Here is a 19,190-nt window from a genome sequence, read left to right on the forward strand (position 1 = left end):
CTCTCAGCCCAGCTCTGCAGCTTATCTATGTCTCTCTGTAACCTACAACATCCTACGTCACTATCCACAACTCTTCCGACCTTAGTGTCGTCTGCAAATTTACTAACCCACCCTTCCACGCCCTCATCCAGGTCGTTTATAAAAATGACAAACAGCAGTGGACCCAACACTGACCCTTGTGGTACACCACTGGTAACTGGACACCAGGATGAACATTGCCCATCAACCACTACCCTCTGTCTTCTTTCAGCAAGCCCATTACTGATCCAAACTGCTACATCTCCCACAATCCCATTCCTCTGCATTTTGTACAATAGCCCACTGTGGGGAACCTTATCGAATGCCTTGCTGAAATCCATATACATCACATCAACCGGTTTACTCTCATCTGTTTGGTCACCTTCTCATAGAACTCAGTAAGGTTTGTGAGGCACGGCCTCCACTTCACAAAACCGTGCTGACTATCCCTAATCATGTTATTCCTTTCTCGATGATTATAAATCCTGTCTGTTCTAGTCCTTTTCCACCATTTTACCCACAGCCGAAGTGAGGCTGACTGGTCTGTAATTACCAGGGTTGACATAAAGAACAAAACCACTTTCTGACTGTAAGGAGATAAGGACAAGAATCATTGAAGAATTCATCGAATTAATTACCCAGTGGGTTACTAACAGAATGAAACACAGAAACTAGGAGCATTCAGCCCTCTGAGCTAGCTCTGCCATTCAATATGATAATGACTCACCTTTTATCTTAACATCTTAACATGGTAATCTCCCATTCTCTGCATACCCCTTGATGCTTCTAAAAGAATTGATTAATCTCTGCCTTGAATTTATTCAGGAACTTGTCCTCCTCATCTCAGTGTGAAATGGGCTTCCCTGGATCTGAGACTTGTCACCCTCTCTCCCCAACGGGGGAACACCCTCCCAGTGTTGTGTCTGTCCAGCCCGGTTACAGAATTTAAATCATACTTCACAAATCAGGGCCAGTTGAACCAATTGCTCCTCATAGGTCAGTCCTGCCATCCTCAGCGTCAAAAGGTGTGGTGCTGGAAAAGCGCAGCCAGTCAGGCAGTGTCCGAGGAGCAGGAGAATCGACGTTTCAGGCATGAGCTCTTCAAGTGATGATGAAGAGCCTCTGCTCGAAATGTTGATTTTCCTGCTCCTCGGATGCTGCCTGACCTGCTGTGCTTTTCCAGCACCACTCTAACCTTGACTCTGATCTCCAACATCTGCAGTCCTCACTTTCTCCCATCCTCAGTATCAGTCTAGTGACCCTCCCCTGCACTCCCTCTCTGGCGGGTCTGTCCTCTCATAGCTAGGGGAGACCAACCCTGCACACCACCCTCCAGCTGTGCTCTCCCCAAGGCCCTGTATAACTGCAGCAAGACATCCCGACTTTGGAACTATACTTTGGGGTGAATGTGGGTTCTGAGAGTGCCCTCCAATCTGTGACTGTGTTGAGGAGACAGTTTGCTGGTTGCTTGGTGTTGTATAAAGTTTGTGAGTTGTATCTTCACCCCTGCTGCTTCATGCCTGTTCTCATTCTTGTGTTGGTAGATAAGCAGCAGCACTTTGAGAAGTGCCGCTGGCCCCCAGTCTGGTACCTAAAGGCTGAGGATCGTTATCACCGAGCACTGAGAGAACGCCAACGTGAACAGGAACTCCTGCAGAAACAGAGGCTCCGGAGAAAGTGGAACTTCTGGAGATCCAGCTCCACCACTCGCTCTTAGAGAGTTTGAACCCCTGAGCTCGTCCCTCCCATTTACACACTGAATGGTCAGGCTCCCAGCAGCTCCCAGCTGACCGGCGATGATGGAGAGAGTGTGTCAGAACAGAGTGTGCTCTAGAATGTTCCATGCATTTCCACCAGCTGCAAGTTAAGGGCTATACATTTTGCTGAAGTCATTTTCAGGGCCATGGTCTCCTGAGGCCTGGACAACGGATTGAGTCCATGTGCGGAACTGGAGTTCTGTTCTCAATGATCCCTGATTTATTAACCTCAGACCTCACACACTGTACACCTCAATCGCCTGTTAACCGACTGACTCACACCGCGTGTGCCTCACTGCGACCGATCAACTGTTCACCGAAACCTGTAACTACAATTCCCCTTTCCTTCCAGAACCTTCCCCCAGTAATCGACATTATCAACAGCACAAGGAGATAGTTAATGACAAGCACGAGAACAATCTCACCGTCCCCGGACACGACCCATTGTCCTGGGCACAGCCCACTGACCGGGGTCACTGCCCGGGGTCACTGTATGGGGTCACTGACTGGGGTCACTGTCTGGTGTCACTGTCCAGGGGTCACTGTCCGGGGTCACTGCCCGGGATCACTGCCCGGGGTCACTGCCTGGGGTCACTGGCCGGGGTCACTGTCCGGTGTCACTGCCCGGGATCACTGCCCGGGGTCACTGGCCGGGGTCACTGTCCGGTGTCACTGCCCGGGATCACTGCCCGGGGTCACTGCCTGGGGTCACTGGCCGGGGTCACTGTCCGGTGTCACTGCCCGGGGTCACTGGCCGGGGTCACTGTCCAGGGGTCACTGCCCGGGGTCACTGTATGGGGTCACTGACTGGGGTCACTGTCTGGTGTCACTGTCCAGGGGTCACTGTCCGGGGTCACTGCCCGGGATCACTGCCCGGGGTCACTGCCTGGGGTCACTGGCCGGGGTCACTGTCCGGTGTCACTGGCCGGGGTCACTGTCCAGGGTCACTGGTCAGGGTCACTGGTCGGGGTCACTGCCCGGGGTCACTGTCCAGGGGTCACTGCCCGGAGTCACTGTATGGGGTCACTGACCGGGGTCACTGTCCGGGGTCACTGTATGGGGTCACTGTCCAGGGGTCACTGCCCGGAGTCACTGCCCGGAGTCACTGCCCGGGGTCACTGTATGGGGTCACTGTCCAGGGGTCACTGTCCGGGGTCACTGTATGGGGTCACTGACCGGGGTCACTGTCCGGGGTCACTGTCCAGGAGTCACTGCCTGGGGTCACTGCCCAGGGTCACTGTCGTAGGTCACTGTCCACTGCCCAGGGTCACTGTCCGAGGTCACTGTCATAGGTCACTGTCCACTGCCCGGGGTCGCTGTCCGGGGTCACTGCCCAGGGTCACTGTCCGAGGTCACTGTCGTAGGTCACTGTCCACGGCCCGGGGTCTCTGTCCGGGGTCACTGCCTGGAGTCACTGCCCGGTGTCACTGACCACTGTCCAAGGTCACTGTCTGGGGTCACTGTCCGGGGTCACTGTCCGGGGTCACTGTCCAGTGTCACTGACCGGGGTCACCGTCCAGTGTCACTGTCCAAGGTCACTGTCCGGGCTCACTGTGCGGGGTCACTGCCCGGGGTCACTGTCCGGGGTCACTGCCCAGGGTCACTGTCCGGGATCACTGACCGGGGTCACTGTCCGGGGTCACTGCCTGGGGTCACTGTCCGGGGTCACTGTCCGGTGTCACTGACCGGGGTCACTGTCCGGCGTCACTGTCCGGGGTCACTGTCCGGGTTCACTGTCCGGGTTCACTGTCCGGGGTCACTGTCCGGGGTCACTGTCCGGGGTCACTGACCGGGTTCACTGTCCGGGGTCACTGTCCGGGTTCACTGTCCGGGGTCACTGTCCGGGGTCACTGTCCGGGGTCACTGTCCGGGGTCACTGCCCGGTGTCACTGACCGGGGTCACTGTCCGGGGTCACTGTCCGGGGTCACTGACCGGGGTCACTGTCCGGTGTCACTGTCCAGTGTCACTGCCTGGGGTCACTGCCCGGTGTCACTGACCACTGTCCAAGGTCACTGTCCGGGGTCACTGACCGGGGTCACTGTCCAGTGTGACTGTCCGGGGTCACTGTCCCGGGTCACTGACCGGGGTCACTGTCCAGTGTGACTGTCCGGGGTCACTGTCCAGGGTCACTGACCGGGGTCACTGTCCAGTGTCACTGTCCGGGGCCACTGTCCGGGTTCACTGTCCGGGGTCACTGCCCAGGGTCACTGACCACTGTCCAAGGTCACTGCCCGGGGTCACTGTCCAGGGTCACTGTCCGGGGTCACTGTCTGGGGTCACTGTCCGGGGTCACTGTCCACTGCCTGGGGTCACTGTCCGGGGTCACTGTCCGGTGTCACTGCTTGGGGTCACTGTCTGGGGTCACTGTCCACTGTCTGGGGTCACTGTCCGGAGTCACTGTCCGGTGTCACTGCTTGGGGTCACTATCTGGGGTCACTGTCCACTGTCTGGGGTCACTGTCCGAGGTCACTCCCTGGGGTCACTGCCCGAGGTCACTGTCCGATGTCACTGTCCGGGGTCACTGTCCACTGTCTAGGGTCACTAACCAGGGTCACTGCCTACTGTCTGGGTTCACTGCCCGAGGTCACTGCCTGGGGTCACTCTCCGGAGTCACTGCCCGGGGTCACTGCCCGGGTCACTGCCCGGGGTCACTCTCCTGGGTCACTGCCCGGGGTCACTGCCCACTGCTTGGGGTCACTGTCCGAGGTTACTGACCAGGGTCACTGCCCATTGCCCGGGGTCACTGCCCACTGTCTGAGGTCACTGACCAGGGTCACTGCCCACTGCCCGGGGTCACTGCCTACTGCCAGGGTCACTGCCCACTGCCGGGGTCACTGACCAGGGTCACTGACCAGGGTCACTGCCTACTGTCCGGGGTCACTGCCCGCTGCCCAGGGTCACTGACCAGGGTCACTGTCCATTGTCCGGGATCACTGTCCGAGATCACTGCCCACTGACCTGGGTCACTGCTCACTGTCCGAGGCCACTGACCAGGGTCACTGCCTTCTGTCCGGGGTCACTGCCCACAGCCCAGGGTCACTGACCAGGGTCACTGCCCACTGCCCGGGGTCACTGACCGGGGTCACTGCCCACAGCCCGGGGTCACTGCCCGGGGTCACTGCCCACAGCCCGGGGTCACTGACCGGGGTCACTGCCCACTGACCAGGGTCACTGCCCACAGCCCGGGGTCACTGACCGGGGTCACTGCCCACTGCCCGGGGTCACTGCCCACAGCCCGGGGTCACTGACCAGGGTCACTGCCCACTGCCCGGGGTCACTGCCCACTGCCCGGAGTCACTGATCAGGGTCACTGCCCACTGCCTGGGGTCACTGACCAGGGTCAGTGCCCACTGTCTGGGGTCACTGCCCGGGGTCACGGCCTGACCCTCCATCCCCACCCCATCGTCTCTTTCAGAAGGGACTGTTCTCTTGCTAAACCTGATCCAATTCCTGCCTTATCTATAATTTCTTCCAATGTTAATGTTTACACGTGTGTGTATGTTCACACAATTACAATAAACCATCAGCTACTCTCTTTGATATAAAACAGTTTTCATACCTCTGCAATCTGTGGGTGTGTACGTGTGTGGGTGTGTATGTGGGTCTGTGTGTGGGTGTGTATGTATGACAGTATATGTGTGGGTGAGAGTGTGGGTGTGTACGTGTGTGGGTCTGTGTGTGGGTGTGTATGTATGACAGTATATGTGTGGGTGTGTATGTGTGTGGGTGTGTATGTGTGTCTGTGAGTGGGTGTGTATGTATGACAGTATATGTGTGGGTGTGTATGTGTGTGGGCGTGTATGTGGGTCTGTGAGTGGGTGTGTATGTATGACAGTATATGTGTGGGTGGGAGTGTGGGTGTGTATGTGTGTGGGTGTGTATGTGGGTCTGTGAGTAGGTGTGTATGTATGACAGTATATGTGTGGGTGAGAGTGTGGGTGTGTATGTGTGTGAGTGGGTGTGTATGTATGACAGTATATGCATGGGTGGGTGTGTTTGTGGGTCTGTAAGTGTGTGTATATGTATGACAGTATATGTGTGGGTGAGAGTGTGGGTGTGTATGTGTGTGGGTCTGTGAGTAGGTGTGCATGTATGACAGTATATGTGTGGGTGAGTGTGTGGGTGTGTATGTGGGTCTGTGAGTGGGTGTGTATGTATTTCTGTAAATGTGTGGGTGTGTATGTGTGTATATGTGTCCGTGTGTATGTATGACAGTATATGTGTGGGTGTGTATGTGTGTCTGTGAGTAGGTGTGTATGTATGACGGTATATATGTGGCTGAGAGTGTGGGTGTGTACGTGTGTATGTGTGTCTGTGAGTGGGTGTGTATGTATGACGGTATATATGTGTCTGTGAGTGGGTGTGTATGTATGACAGTATATGTGTGGGTGTGTAAGTGTGTGGGCGTGTATGTGGGTCTGTGGTTAGGTGTGTATGTATGACAGTATATGTGTGGGTGTGTATGTGTGTGGGTGTGTATGTGTATCTGTGTGTATGTGGGTCTGTGTGTATGTGGGTCTGTGAGTAGGTGTGCATGTATGACAGTATATGTGTATGTGTGTCTGTGAGTAGGTGTGTATGTATGACAGTATATGTGTGGGTGTGTATGTGGGTCTGTGAGTAGGTGTGTATGTATGACAGTATATGTGTGCATGGGAGTGTGTGTGTTTATGTGTGTGGGTGTGTATGTGGGTCTGTGAGTAGGTGTGTATGTATGACAGTATATGTGTTGCAAATGTGTTGCTGGTTAAAGCACAGCAGGCCAGGCAGCATCTCAGGAATAGAGAATTCGACGTTTCAAGCATAAGCCCTTCATCAGTATATGTGTTGGTGAGAGTGTGGGTGTGTATGTGTGTGGGTGTGTATGTATGACAGTATATATGTGGGTGAGAGTGTGGGTGTGTATGTGGGTCTGTGTGTGGGTGTGTATGTGGATTTGTGAGTGGGTGTGTATGTATGACAGTATATGTGTGGGTGGGAGTGTGGGTGTGTATGTGTGTCTATGTGTATGTGGGTCTGTGTTGTGGGTCTGTGAGTAGGTGTGTATGTATGACAGTATATGTGTGGGTGAGAGTGTGGGTGTGTATGTGTGTGGGTGTGTATGTATGACAGTATATATGTGGGTGTGTATGTGGGTCTGTGTGTATGTGTGTGGGTGTGTATGTGGATTTGTGAGTGGGTGTGTATGTATGACAGTATATGTGTGGGTGGGAGTGTGGGTGTGTATGTGTGTCTATGTGTATGTGGGTCTGTGTGTTTGTGGGTCTGTGAGTAGGGGTGTATGTATGACAGTATATGTGTGTGTGGGAGTGTGGGTGTGTATGTGGGTCTGTGAGTGGGTGTGTATGTATGACGGTATATGTGTGGGTGAGAGTGTGGGTGTGTAAGTGTGTGGGCGTGTATGTGGGTCTGTGAGTAGGTGTGTATGTGGGTCTGTGAGTGGGTGTGTATGTATGACTGTAAATGTGTGGGTGTGTATATGTGTGGGTGTGTATGTGTGTCTGTGAGTAGGTGTGTATGTATGACAGTATATATGTGGGTGACAGTGTGGGTGTGTACGTGTGTGGGTGGGTATGTGTGTATGTGTGTCTGTGAGTAGGTGTGTATGTATGACAGTATGTGTGTGAGTGAGAGTGTGGGTGTGTATGTGGGTCTGTGTGTGGGTGTGTATGTATGACAGTATATGTGTGTGTGGGTGTGTATGTGGGTCTGTGAGTGGGTGTGTATGTATGACAGTATATGTGTGGGTGAGTGTGTGGGTGTGTATGTGGGTCTGTGAGTGGGTGTGTATGTATGACTGTAAATGTGTGGGTGTGTATGTGTGTGGGTGTGTATGTGGGTCTGTGAGTAGGTGTGTATGTATGACAGTATATGTGTGGGTGTGTATGTGTGTCTGTGAGTAGGTGTGTATGTATGACAGTATATATGTGGCTGAGAGTGTGGGTGTGTACGTGTTTGCGTGTGTATGTGTGTGAGTGGGTGTGTATGTATGACAGTATATATGTGGCTGAGAGTGTGGGTGTGTACATGTGTGGGTGTGTATGTGGGTCTGTGAGTGGGTGTGTATGTATGACTGTAAATGTGTGGGTGTGTATGTGTGTGGGTGTGTATGTGTGTGGGTGTGTATATGTGTCCGTGTGTATGTATGACAGTGTATGTGTGGGTGTGTATGTGTGTCTGTGAGTAGGTGTGTATGTATGACAGTATATGTGTGGGTGTGTATGTGTGTCTGTGAGTAGGTGTGTATGTATGACAGTATATATGTGGCTGAGAGTGTGGGTGTGTACGTGTTTGCGTGTGTATGTGTGTGAGTGGGTGTGTATGTATGACAGTATATATGTGGCTGAGAGTGTGGGTGTGTACATGTGTGGGTGTGTATGTGGGTCTGTGAGTGGGTGTGTATGTATGACAGTATATGTGTGGGTGGGAGTGTGGGTGTGTATGTGTGTGGGTGTGTAGGTGGGTCTGTGAGTAGGTGTGTATGTATGACAGTATATGTGCGTGTGTGTGTATGTGCGTGGGTGTGTATGTGCGTGGGTGTGTATGTGGGTCTGTGAGTGGGTGTGTATGTATGACAGTATATGTGTGGGTGAGAGTGTGGGTGTGTATGTGTGTCTGTGAGTAGGTGTGTATGTATGATAGTATATGTGTGGGTGAGAGTGTGGGTGTGTATGTATGTGGGTATGTAAGTGGGTCTGTGGTTAGGTGTGTATGTATGACAGTATATGTGTGGGTGTGTATGTGTGTGGGTGTGTATGTGGGTCTATGTGTATGTGGGTCTGTGTTGTGGGTCTGTGAGTAGGTGTGTATGTATGACTGTATATGTGTGGGTGAGAATGTGGGTGTGTATGTGTGTGTGTGAGTGTGTTTGGGTGTGTGTGGCTTGTGTGTGAGTGTGTATGTGGGTCTGTGAGTAGGTGTGTATGTATGATTGTATATGTGTGGGTGAGTGTGTGTGTGTGTGGGGGGGGAGGTGTGTGTGTGGGGGGGGAGGTGTGTGTGGGTGTGAGTGTATGTGTGTGTGGGAAGGTGTGTGTCTGTGTGTGTGTGTCTGTGTGTGTGGATTGTGTGTGTGGGTGTGTGTGTGAGTATATGTGTGGGGGTGTGGTGTGTGTGAGTGTGTGTGGGGTGTGTAGATAATGCTACGTTCAGACAGTGAGCAGTTGGTGCGTGTGTAGGGGGGGTGGTGTGTATGTGTGTGTGTGGGTGTGTGTGTGTCTGTGGGTGTGGGTGTGAGTATATGTGTGTGTGTGTGGGGTGTGGGATCTGCTGCCTGGAAGTTTGGGTCAGGGCTCCGGTCATTCCCCCCCTCACCTCCCACTGCAGCCTGGGATACAACGCAGACAGACCTGGGGGTTTGTCCTGTTTTCAATCCAACAAACCCTTCACTCCCTCCTCCCTCCCTCTGTCAATCTGCTCAAGAACGTTACCGTCCATCTGCCTGGACCTGCTCCCTCCTCCTCCTGAGTAAAGGCAGAAGGGAAATAATTAGGAATCATTCCCCACAGACAGATCTCCCCTCGGTCCCTGGGGGAACGGACCCTGCTCTATTTAATGAAGGGATAAATGGTTCCCAAGGGAAGGTGTTCCCTGGGGTTGGGGCTCTCTCGCTCTCCCCTCCAGTGGGGGCTGGTTCCAGTGGGGGGGGAGGGGGAGGGGTGTTCACTGGCGCTGACGGATGGAGCCTGCAGACTGTGAAGGGGCCTGGTGGGGGAGACACTGAGACTGTTTCCCTGGGTCCACAGCCCCCCCACCCCCTCCCCCCAGAGTCAGGGGAGGTGCCTGGCCGTTTCTGACTGGGATCAGGAGAGGTCCCCCTTCCCCCAGAGAGCATGAATCTCCTCTGACCCAGGGGACTGTGGCTCCCCATCATGGAATCTTGGGGGATCGAGGATTAAATCCCATCTGCCATTGGTCTGTCCATCTGACCAATCATCTGACACCTTCCTCCTCCCTGTCAACCTCCCGACCTCTGTAACCCCCACCCAGAACATGACCTCTCAGCTCCCCCTTCCCATTCTCATCCCCATTGTTAATGAATATTCCCAACGAGAAGGGGCCCCGCACTGATCCCTGTGGGACACCAACCCACACCGAGCACCGGTCTCTCACACACACAGCTTCCTGCCATCACACTCTGCCCCCTCTCACTAAAACCAGTTTGGATCCATCTGACCAAGTCCCATGGATCCCGTGAACTTTGACCTTCTTTACCAGTTTCCCAAATGGCACTTTGTCTAAGGCCTTGGTAAAACCCAGAGAAACCACATCAACGGCACTACCTTCATCTATAACCCGGCACCTCCTCGGAAAGGTCCAGCAGGTCTGATAGACAGGAACTCCTCCTGACCATCCCTGGTCAGATATTGCCTCTCCAAATGGAGATGACCTCTCTCCCTCACTATTTTCTCCAATCGGTTCCCTATCCCTGATGGGAGACTCCCTGGTTGGTTGCTCCTGGTCTATCTTTCCCACAATGGAGCCATGTTGGTTATTCTCCAGTCCTCGGGCACCTCCCTGCGGCCAGAGATGGGATAAACACCTGGGTCAGGGCTCCGGTCATTCCCCCCCTCACCTCCCACTGCAGCCTGGGATACAACGCAGACAGACCTGGGGGTTTGTCCTGTTTTCAATCCAACAAACCCTTCACTCCCTCCTCCCTCCCTCTGTCAATCTGCTCAAGAACGTTACCGTCCATCTGCCTGGACCTGCTCCCTCCTCCTCCTGAGTAAAGGCAGAAGGGAAATAATTAGGAATCATTCCCCACGGACAGATCTCCCCTCGGTCCCTGGGGGAACGGACCCTGACCTTTCCCTGGATGTTCTCTTCCCTGTGCTCTCCCTGTCGAATGTAGTGGGATTCCCCCTCATCTTGCCTGCCAGCATTTTCTCACACCCCCTCTTTGTGCTCCCATCATCCCCCCCACCCCACCCTGACATTTTATGTACTCCAATGGAGCCAACATTGCTTGACCCCCCCCCTTGTACGTGTTAAAAGCCTTTCCTTTTGCGGGGGGGGTGGGGAAGGGAAAAGGAAACGATGGGAGATGTGATGGTAACTGAAAAGGCAGGCAGCAGGTTACCGTGTGTGCGGGAGGGTTTACGTTTGAGGCAGACAGGAAGCTCAGGGAGGTGGGTGTAGCTCAGATATTCCGGTTGGTGCTGAGAGATGGTCTCGGTTCGATGGAGCATGAGGGTCAAATCCATTTGGGTGGAGATGAGGAATTCCAGGAAGAGAAAGTCACTGATCGGGACAGGCAATAACCAAGGAAATAACTCCTGCCTGGAAAAATGGTACGGCTGTTATCAGGGGGATTTTAACCGACATGCGGCTTGGTTGAAGCAGCTTGGACAGGGGAGCCTTGAGGAAGAGTGCGTTGAGTGTCTCTGTGATAGTTTCCTTGAACAGCGTGTAATGGTACCACTGAGAGAACAAGCTGTCCCAGATCTGGCCCTGTGTAACAGCAATAATTAATGATCTCAAAGTCAGGGATCCTCTTGGAAGGAGTGATCACCGTCTGGATAATGTGAAGATAAAATCCAATCCCAGGGTCCTGTGCTGGACTAAGGGGGACTGTGTTCGAGTGAGGGAGGAGCTGGCTGAAGGAGACTGGACACACAGACTTTATGGGGTGTTAGTTAATGGGCAGTGGGGGACCATCAAAGACATTTTTCAAAGTGCCATGAGGGTGTGGAAGGAAATAGGGCAGGCCATCAAAGTGAAAGGGAAGGCAGACAGAGTGGGGAAGAGAGGATGAGAAAAACCTAGCACAGAATATAAAGACAGACAGCAGAGGTTTCTATCAGTATATAAAATGGCAGAGTGACTAAGGTAGACATCGGTCCCTTAGAGGATGAGAAGGAGCCGTTAGTAATGGGATATGAGGAAATGGCCGAGGTATTGGGCAGGTATTCTGTATCGGTCTCACAGTGGAGGATACTAATAACGTTTATAAGCGATGGAGAGAGGAAGGCCGGTGAGGATCAGGAAACAATTATTACTACGACAGAGCTGGTGTTGGGCGAGTTAATGGAGTGAAGGATAGGTACGTCCCATGGCTCTGTGGAGTGCATCCCAGGGCACTACAAGAGACTGCAGGAGAAATAGTGGGTGGTCTGACAGTCATTTTCCAAAATTCGCTGGATTCTGGGGCGGTCCCAGCAGACTGGAAAACAGCAAATGTGGCACCAGTGTTTAAAAAGGTAGGTAGACAAAAACAAGGGAATTATAGACCAGTTAGCTTAACTCCTGTAGTGGGGAAGATACTTGAGTCTATTATCAAGGGAGAAATAGCAGGACCTCTCGATATAAAATTGTCCCATTACACAGACGCAGTGTGGGTTCATAAAGGGCAGGTCCTGCTTCACAAATCTTTTGGAATTCTATGAAGACATTACGAACACGGTGGACAACGGGGACCCAGTGGATGTGGTGTACCAGGATTTCTGAAAGGCCTTTGACAAGGTGCTGCCCGTGAGGCTGCTGTGTAAGGTAAGGATGTGTGGTGTTCGGGGTAGAGTATCCGTGTGGGGAGAGGATTGGCTGACTGACAGGAAACAGTGAGGATAAATGAGTGCTATTCTGGCTGGTGATCAGTGACTAATGGTGTCCCTCAGTGATCCGTGTTGGGACCACCATTATTTACAAGTCATCTGGATGATTTGGAGTTGGGGACCATGTGTATTTGCCGAAGACACTAAGATGAGAGGCAGAGCAAAGTGTGCAGCGGGCTGTGAAATTTCAGAGGAACACAGATACATTGGGTGGGTGGGCAAAGGGCTGGCAGGTGGAATACAGTGTTAGTAAATGTGAAGCCATCCATTTTGGTCGGGATAACAGCGAAACAGATTATGATTTGAATGGTGAAAGTTGCAGCATGTTGCTGTGCAGAGGGAGCTGGGTGACCTTGTACATGAGTCACAGGAGATTGGTCTGCAGGTACAACAGGGAATTAAGAAGGTACATGGAATATTATCCTTCATTGCTGAAGGGGTTGAGATTAAAAGCAGGGAGGTTTTCTCATTGGAGAAGAGAAGGTTTAGGGGAGATCTGATAGAAGTGTATAAGATCATTAGGGGTTTAGATAGGGTAGATACTAAGAACCTTTTACCGCTAATGGAGTCAGGTGTTACTAGGGGACATAGCTTTAAATTAAGGGTGGTAGGTATAGGACAGATGTTAGGGGTAGATTCTTCACACAGCGGGTTGTGAGTTCATGGAATGCCCTGCCCGTATCAGTGGTGAACTCTCCTTCTTTATGGTCATTTAAGCGGGCATTGGATAGGCATTTGGAAGTTATTGGGCTAGTATAGGTTAGGTAGGATTCGGTCGGCGCAACATCGAGGGCCGAAGGGCCTGTACTGTGCTGTATCCTTCTATGTTCTATGTTCTATGTTATATTGCTGCTGTACAGGGCGCTGGTGAGGCCACCCCTGGAGTACTGTGGACAGGTTTGGTCTCCTTACCTGAGGAAGGACGGACTGGCTCTGGATGGGGCTGCAGAGGAGGGTCACTGGGGTGATTCTGGGGTGGAGGGGGTTGGCTCATGAGGAGAGACTGAGGAGATTGGGATTATATTGATTCTAATTTAGTAGAACGAGGGGGGATCTGATTGAAACAGATCATTCCGAAGGGGATTGATAAAATAGAAGTAGAGAGGATGTTTCCACTGGCGGGTGAGACTAGGACAAGAGGGCATGGTCTCGGGGTTAGAGGGAGCAGGGTTAGGGCTGGTCTGAGGAGGAACCTCTCCACCCAGGGGGCGGTTAATCGATGGGATTTGCTGCCCAGGGAAGGAGTTGATGTTACTTCACTGATCACTTTTAAAGCTAAGGTAGATACTTGTTTGAGACACAGAGGAGTTAAAGGTCATGATGAGAGAGCGGGAGATGGTTCTGAGACTGTGAAAAGGTCAGCCATGATCTTATTAAATGGTGGAACAGGCTCGAAGGGCCGAACAGCCTCCTCCTGCTCCTGGTTCTGATGTTCTTTCCTTTGTGGGACTCGGCAGCCACGGATTCTCAGGGTTTAATGATCCTAACATTTCATCCGAAAGGTCTGGACTCCTTCAGTACCTTTCTTAACACTTTTTGTTCATTCATTCACAGGATGAGGGTATCTCTGGTTAGGCCCAGCGTTTATTACCCATCCCTAATTACCCAGAGGGCAGTTAAACGTCAACCCCATTGCTGTGGGTCTGGAGTCACGTGTAGGCCAAACCCTTCCCTAAGGGACATTAGTGACCCAGGTGGGGTTTTCACCAACAGTCGATAATGGATTCCTGGTCATCATCAAACTCCTAATTCCACTTTGATTTGTATTGAGTTCAAATCCCACTAACTGCGATGGGCAGGATCCCAGCCCAGGATCCCGGGACATTATCTCCGGATTAAAGTCTAGTGATAATTCCACAAGGCTATCAGCTCCCTCTTATCACTATCCCACTGCTCTGTTATAGATTTACTCCCCAGCAGCTGTTCCCAGTCCATCTGGGGGCAGATCTTGCCTTATTTTAATAAAGTCTGCCTCTCTCCATCAAAACCAATACAAATTTAAAACATACAGTGTTGCGGTCACTGTCAATAAAAGCTCTCCCACTGCCACCTCAAACTCCTCTGTCTGGTTTCATTGTCCAGGATGTCCATACATTATAGGAGCATTCCCATTACAGAGCATGGAAACTCATCCACACTGACCAGACATCTCAATCTGACCTCATCCCACCTGCCAGCACCCGGTCCATCTCTCCCCAAACCCTTCCTATTCACATACCCATCCAGGTGCCCTATAAATGCTGTCATTGTACCAGCCTCCACCACTCCCTCTGGCAGCTCATTCCACACACGCACCACCCTGTGGGTGAGAAGGTTACCTGTGGGTATCTCCATCTCAAACAGCTCTGCTGTTCTGGGGTTAGGGAGTATTGCTCTCAGTTACCAACGCTGGCCTGAATGAGGGCACTGGTAGTTTCCTGGTGATTGGTGGGAGGAGGGTAGTGTTTCGGCTGGGGCACGTGTTGATATGAAAATGCTCTCATGTAATAATTTCAAGAAATTTGTCCCCTTTGAACCTTTTATCCCTTAACTCTCCAAATTCATGTTGGGGGAGATTAAAGCGCTCACTGTAATTACCCCATCATTGTTCTTACACACCTCAGTGAGGTGTGGGCAGATGTGTTCCTCTATTTCTCATTGAGTGTTAAGGGGCTGATCGTACACACCCAACAGTGTGACTTCATCCTTCTCATTTCTACAGGTGACACACAAAGCCTTGTTCTGAAATATCATCGCTCCTTACTGCAGTAACTGACTCTCAGATTGCTCATACAACCTCCCCATCACTTTTACACCCTGCCCTTTCCTTCCTAAAGGTCCAGTACTCTGGGATGTTAAATTGCTCACAGTGTCTCTCTGAATACAACATTGCAGATCCACGTGTTAACCTGTGCACTTAACTCCCATCATACTCCAGACATTAAAGTCGATGTTATCCCGCCTGAACGTACTCCTCACCATCTCAGCCTGATTGAAATCCCTTTGCTTTGGTTCCTTTCCTGAGCTTGACTCTGTCATGATTGAGCTGACCCAGTGTCTCCTCCCTCTACTGAACCAGGTTAAACTCCTCCCAACCAGCATTCCTGCCCTAAGGACATTGGTCCCATTCTGGATCAGATGGAGACTATCCCGTTGTCAAAGAAATGTGACGCAGGAATGTAAAACCCTCCCTCCTGTACCAACCCTTCAGCCACACATTCACCGGCTCTATGCTCCGAGTTCTGGAGCTGGAGAGTCAATGTTTTGGACAAAAACCTGTCAATGGGAATAGCTTTTGCCTGAAACACCGACTCTCCTGCTCCTCGGATGCTGCCTGACCTGCTGCGCTTTTCCAGCACCACTCTCTCGACTCTGATCTCCAACATCTGCAGACCTCCCTTTCTCCCAGCAGGGAGTCATGTCTGTGGTCACAGAGACTCCTATCTATTCATGGAACAGCCTGCCTGCAACTGTAAGAGACTCACCACCTTTAAGGGCATTTAAATTGGCATTGGATAAACATCTGGGTGAGAATGGAGTAGTGTAGGTGAGATAGGCTTCAGATTGGTGTAACATTGAGGGCTGAAGGGCCTGTGTTCTATGCTCTATCCCTATAACGTGTGAATCCCTGATCAGTATTACCCCCCCTTTCTCCTCCCCCCACCCCTCAGAGTCAGAGTCAGGCTGTCTGTGACACCAGAGGCCGAGATCTGTCTGTACACCTTCTCACATTCCAAACTGGAAATGGATGTGGGAGCAGGACCCCAGGGGACTCCCGCACCATCTGCCTGTTTCTCTCAAACTGCCTTGATGTCCAGCCTCGAGGTCCTTTCTCTTGTCCAGGAGACAGGGTGGAGGTGACGTTGGAGACCAGGAGGTTGCTGGGAAGGTAAGGGCTTAACTTATAATTGGGAGGGGGGAGGGTGGCGTTGCATTGTTGGTCAGGGTCGATAGCACGGCTGGGCTAAAGGAGCACACTGAGGAGGTCTTGAGTAGTGAGGCATTATGGGTGGAGCTGAGAAATAAGAATGGTGCAGTTGGGGCCGTATTAGAGGCCTCCCAACAGTGAGCATGAGGTCGAAGAACATATAGGTAAACAGATTATGGAAAGATGTAGAGGCAATAGGGTAGTGGTGATGGGAGATTTTAATTTTCCCAACATTGACTGACTGGGATACACTTAGTGTCAGAGGTCTGGATGGGGCAGAATTTGTAAGAAGCGTCCAGGAGAGTTTTCTAGAGCAGTATGTCAATATTCCCCGTGGTAGACTAATAGAGAAAGTGAAGTCACATGGTGTGCAGGGTGTTCTAGCAGGTGGATGAAGAACTGGCTGAGCAACAGGAGACAGAGAGTAATAGTTGAAGGGAGTTTCTCGAAATGGAGAAAGGTGCCCAGTGGGTGTTCCCCAGGGATCAGTGCTGGAGCCACTGCCATTTATAATATACATAAATGATCTGGAAGAGGGCACTGTTGGTATGATCAGCAAGTTTGCAAATGACACAAAGATTGGTGGAGTAGCAGAAAGTATAAGGGACTGTCAGAGAATACAGGAGGATATAGATAGGCTGGAGAGTTGGGCAGAGACGTGGCAGATGGAGTTTAATCCAGACAAATGTGAGGTGATACATTTAGGCAAGACTAATTCTAGAGCGAATTATACAGTGAATGGAAGAGCCTTGGGAAAAGTTGATGAGCAGAGAGATCTGGGAGTGCAGGTCCATTGTACCCTGAAGGTTGCTGCACAGGTGGATAGAGTGGTCAAGAAGGCATATAGTACCCTCACCTTGACCTCCTTCCACCTATCCCACCTCCATCGCCCCTCCCCCTAGTCCCTCCTCCCTACCTTTTATCTCAGCCTGCTTGGCTCTCTCTCTTATTCCTGATGAAGGGCTTATGCTCGAAACGTCGAATTCTCTATTCCTGAGATGCTGCCTAACCTGCTGTGCTTTGACCAGCAACACATTTGCAGCTGTGATCTCCAGCATCTGCAGACCTCATTTTTTACTCGAAGATTTTAACCTACTGCGAATCCTCTTACAAGGATGCCTTCCTTGAAGAACCTCTCTTCCTCCCTCTACAAGGATTTCAGTGAGTCCCTCTCTCACTGCACCCCCCAGGTCATCTCCTCTGCACAGAAACTCTTCAGCCACGTTCTCCTCATCTTCCGCCTGGGAACCCTCCAACCACAAGGTATGAACTCAGATTTCTCCAGCTTCCTCATTTCCCTCCCCCCACCTTGTCTCAGTCGGTTCCCTCAACTCAGCACCGCCCTCCTAACCTGCAATCCTCTTCCTGACCTCTCCGCCCCCACCCCACTCCGGCCTATCACCCTCACCTTGACCTCCTTCCACCTATCCCACCTCCATCGCCCCTCCCCCTAGTCCCTCCTCCCTACCTTTTATCTCAGCCTGCTTGGCTCTCTCTCTCTTATTCCTGATGAAGGGCTTATGCTCGAAATGTCGAATTCTCTATTCCTGAGATGCTGCCTAACCTGCTGTGCTTTGACCAGCAACACATTTGCAGATATAGTACACTTACCTTCATTGGTCGGGGTATTGAGTATAAGAGCTGGCAAGTCGTGTTAACATTGTACAAGACATTGGTTCAGCCACATTTGGAATACTGTGTACAGTTCTGGTCACCACATTACCAAAAGGATGTGGACACTTTGGAGAGGGTGCAGAGAAGGTTTACGAGGATGTTGCCTGGTATGGAAGGTGCTAGCTATGAAGAGAGGTTGAGTAGGTTAGGTTTGTTTTCATTAAAAAAAAGGAGATTGAGGGGGGACCTGATAGAGGTTTACAAAATCATGAAGGGTATAGACAGGGTGGATAGAGACAAGCTTTTTCCCAGGGTGAAGGATTCAATAACGAGAGGTCACACTTTCAAGGTGAGAGGTGGAAAGTTTAAGGGAGATACAGGCAGCAAGTAATTCACACAGAGGGTGGTGGGCGTCTGGAACGCGCTGCCAGCAGAGGTGGTAGAGGCAGGCACGGGAGATTCATTTAAGATGCGTCTGGACAGATGATTGAGTAGTTGGGGAGCAGGGGGATACAGATGCTTAGGAATTGACCGACAGGTTTAGACAGTACGTTTGGATCGGCTCAGGCTTGGAGGGCCGAAGGGCCTGTTCCTGGGCTGTACATGTTCTTGTTCTTTGTTCTTGTAGCCTCCCTTGACCAGAAAGTGTGATGTTAATGTCCCCCGGTGTGTACACAGCACATTGCACATCTGTGAACAGTCACAGCTTTATTTAAAGACACCACCAGGGGAATTACACTTTACATTTACAATATTCACGGCTCCACTATAAACAACCCGATTCTTTCCAAACTGTCAGAATGTCAAACTCTTTGGTCCCTTCCTTTCTCCCTGTCTCTGTCTGGCTGCCTGTCTGTCTCTGTGTGTGTCTCTCTGTGTCTCTGTGTGTGTCTCTCTCTCTCTGTCTGCCTCTGTGTGTGTGTGTCTCTCTCTGTCTGTGTGCGTGTGTGTCTCTCTCTGTGTCTCTGTCTGCCTCTGTGTGTGTCTCTCTGTGTCTCTGTGTGTGTCTCTCTGTGTCTCTGTCTGCCTGTGTGTGTGTGTCTCTGTCTGTGTCTCTCTCTGTCTCTGTGTGTGTGTGTCTCTCTGTGTCTCTGTCTGTCTCTGTGTGTGTGTCTCTAGTGTGTATCTCTGTCTGTCTCTGTCTCTCTTTCTGTACCTTTCTTTCTGTCTCTGTGACTCCCTTTCTTTTTCTCTCTCTGTCTCTCTCTCTCTCTCTTTCCCTCTCATTCTCTCCCTCCCTCTCATTCTCTCCCTCTGTCTGCCTCTCCCTCTCTCTCACACACTTGGTGAATGTGACCATAGCTGGTTACACCCTCTGCAGTTCTCCGAGGAGCTGACCA

At 51.5% G+C, this 19,190-nt stretch overlaps 1 protein-coding gene across 4 annotated transcripts in view; it reads left to right on the forward strand.

The window, feature by feature from the left end:
• LOC132819697 (rho-related BTB domain-containing protein 2-like) overlaps positions 1-5,299 on the forward strand; it is a 91,342-nt gene extending 86,043 nt beyond the window's left edge. For 3 of the 4 annotated variants that reach the window (XM_060831487.1, XM_060831576.1, XM_060831399.1), the window contains exon 10: positions 1,563-5,299. In XM_060831487.1, the coding sequence (XP_060687470.1) occupies positions 1,563-1,735 (173 nt within the window). In that variant the 3' untranslated portion in view covers positions 1,736-5,299. The remainder of the gene's footprint in view (positions 1-1,562) is intronic. The other variant, XM_060831671.1, reaches the window with a different exon arrangement.
• The last annotated feature ends 13,891 nt before the right edge of the window (positions 5,300-19,190 follow it).

The sequence above is a fragment of the Hemiscyllium ocellatum genome, chromosome 1 (genome assembly GCF_020745735.1).
Source record: "Hemiscyllium ocellatum isolate sHemOce1 chromosome 1, sHemOce1.pat.X.cur, whole genome shotgun sequence".
NCBI lineage: Eukaryota > Metazoa > Chordata > Chondrichthyes > Orectolobiformes > Hemiscylliidae > Hemiscyllium > Hemiscyllium ocellatum.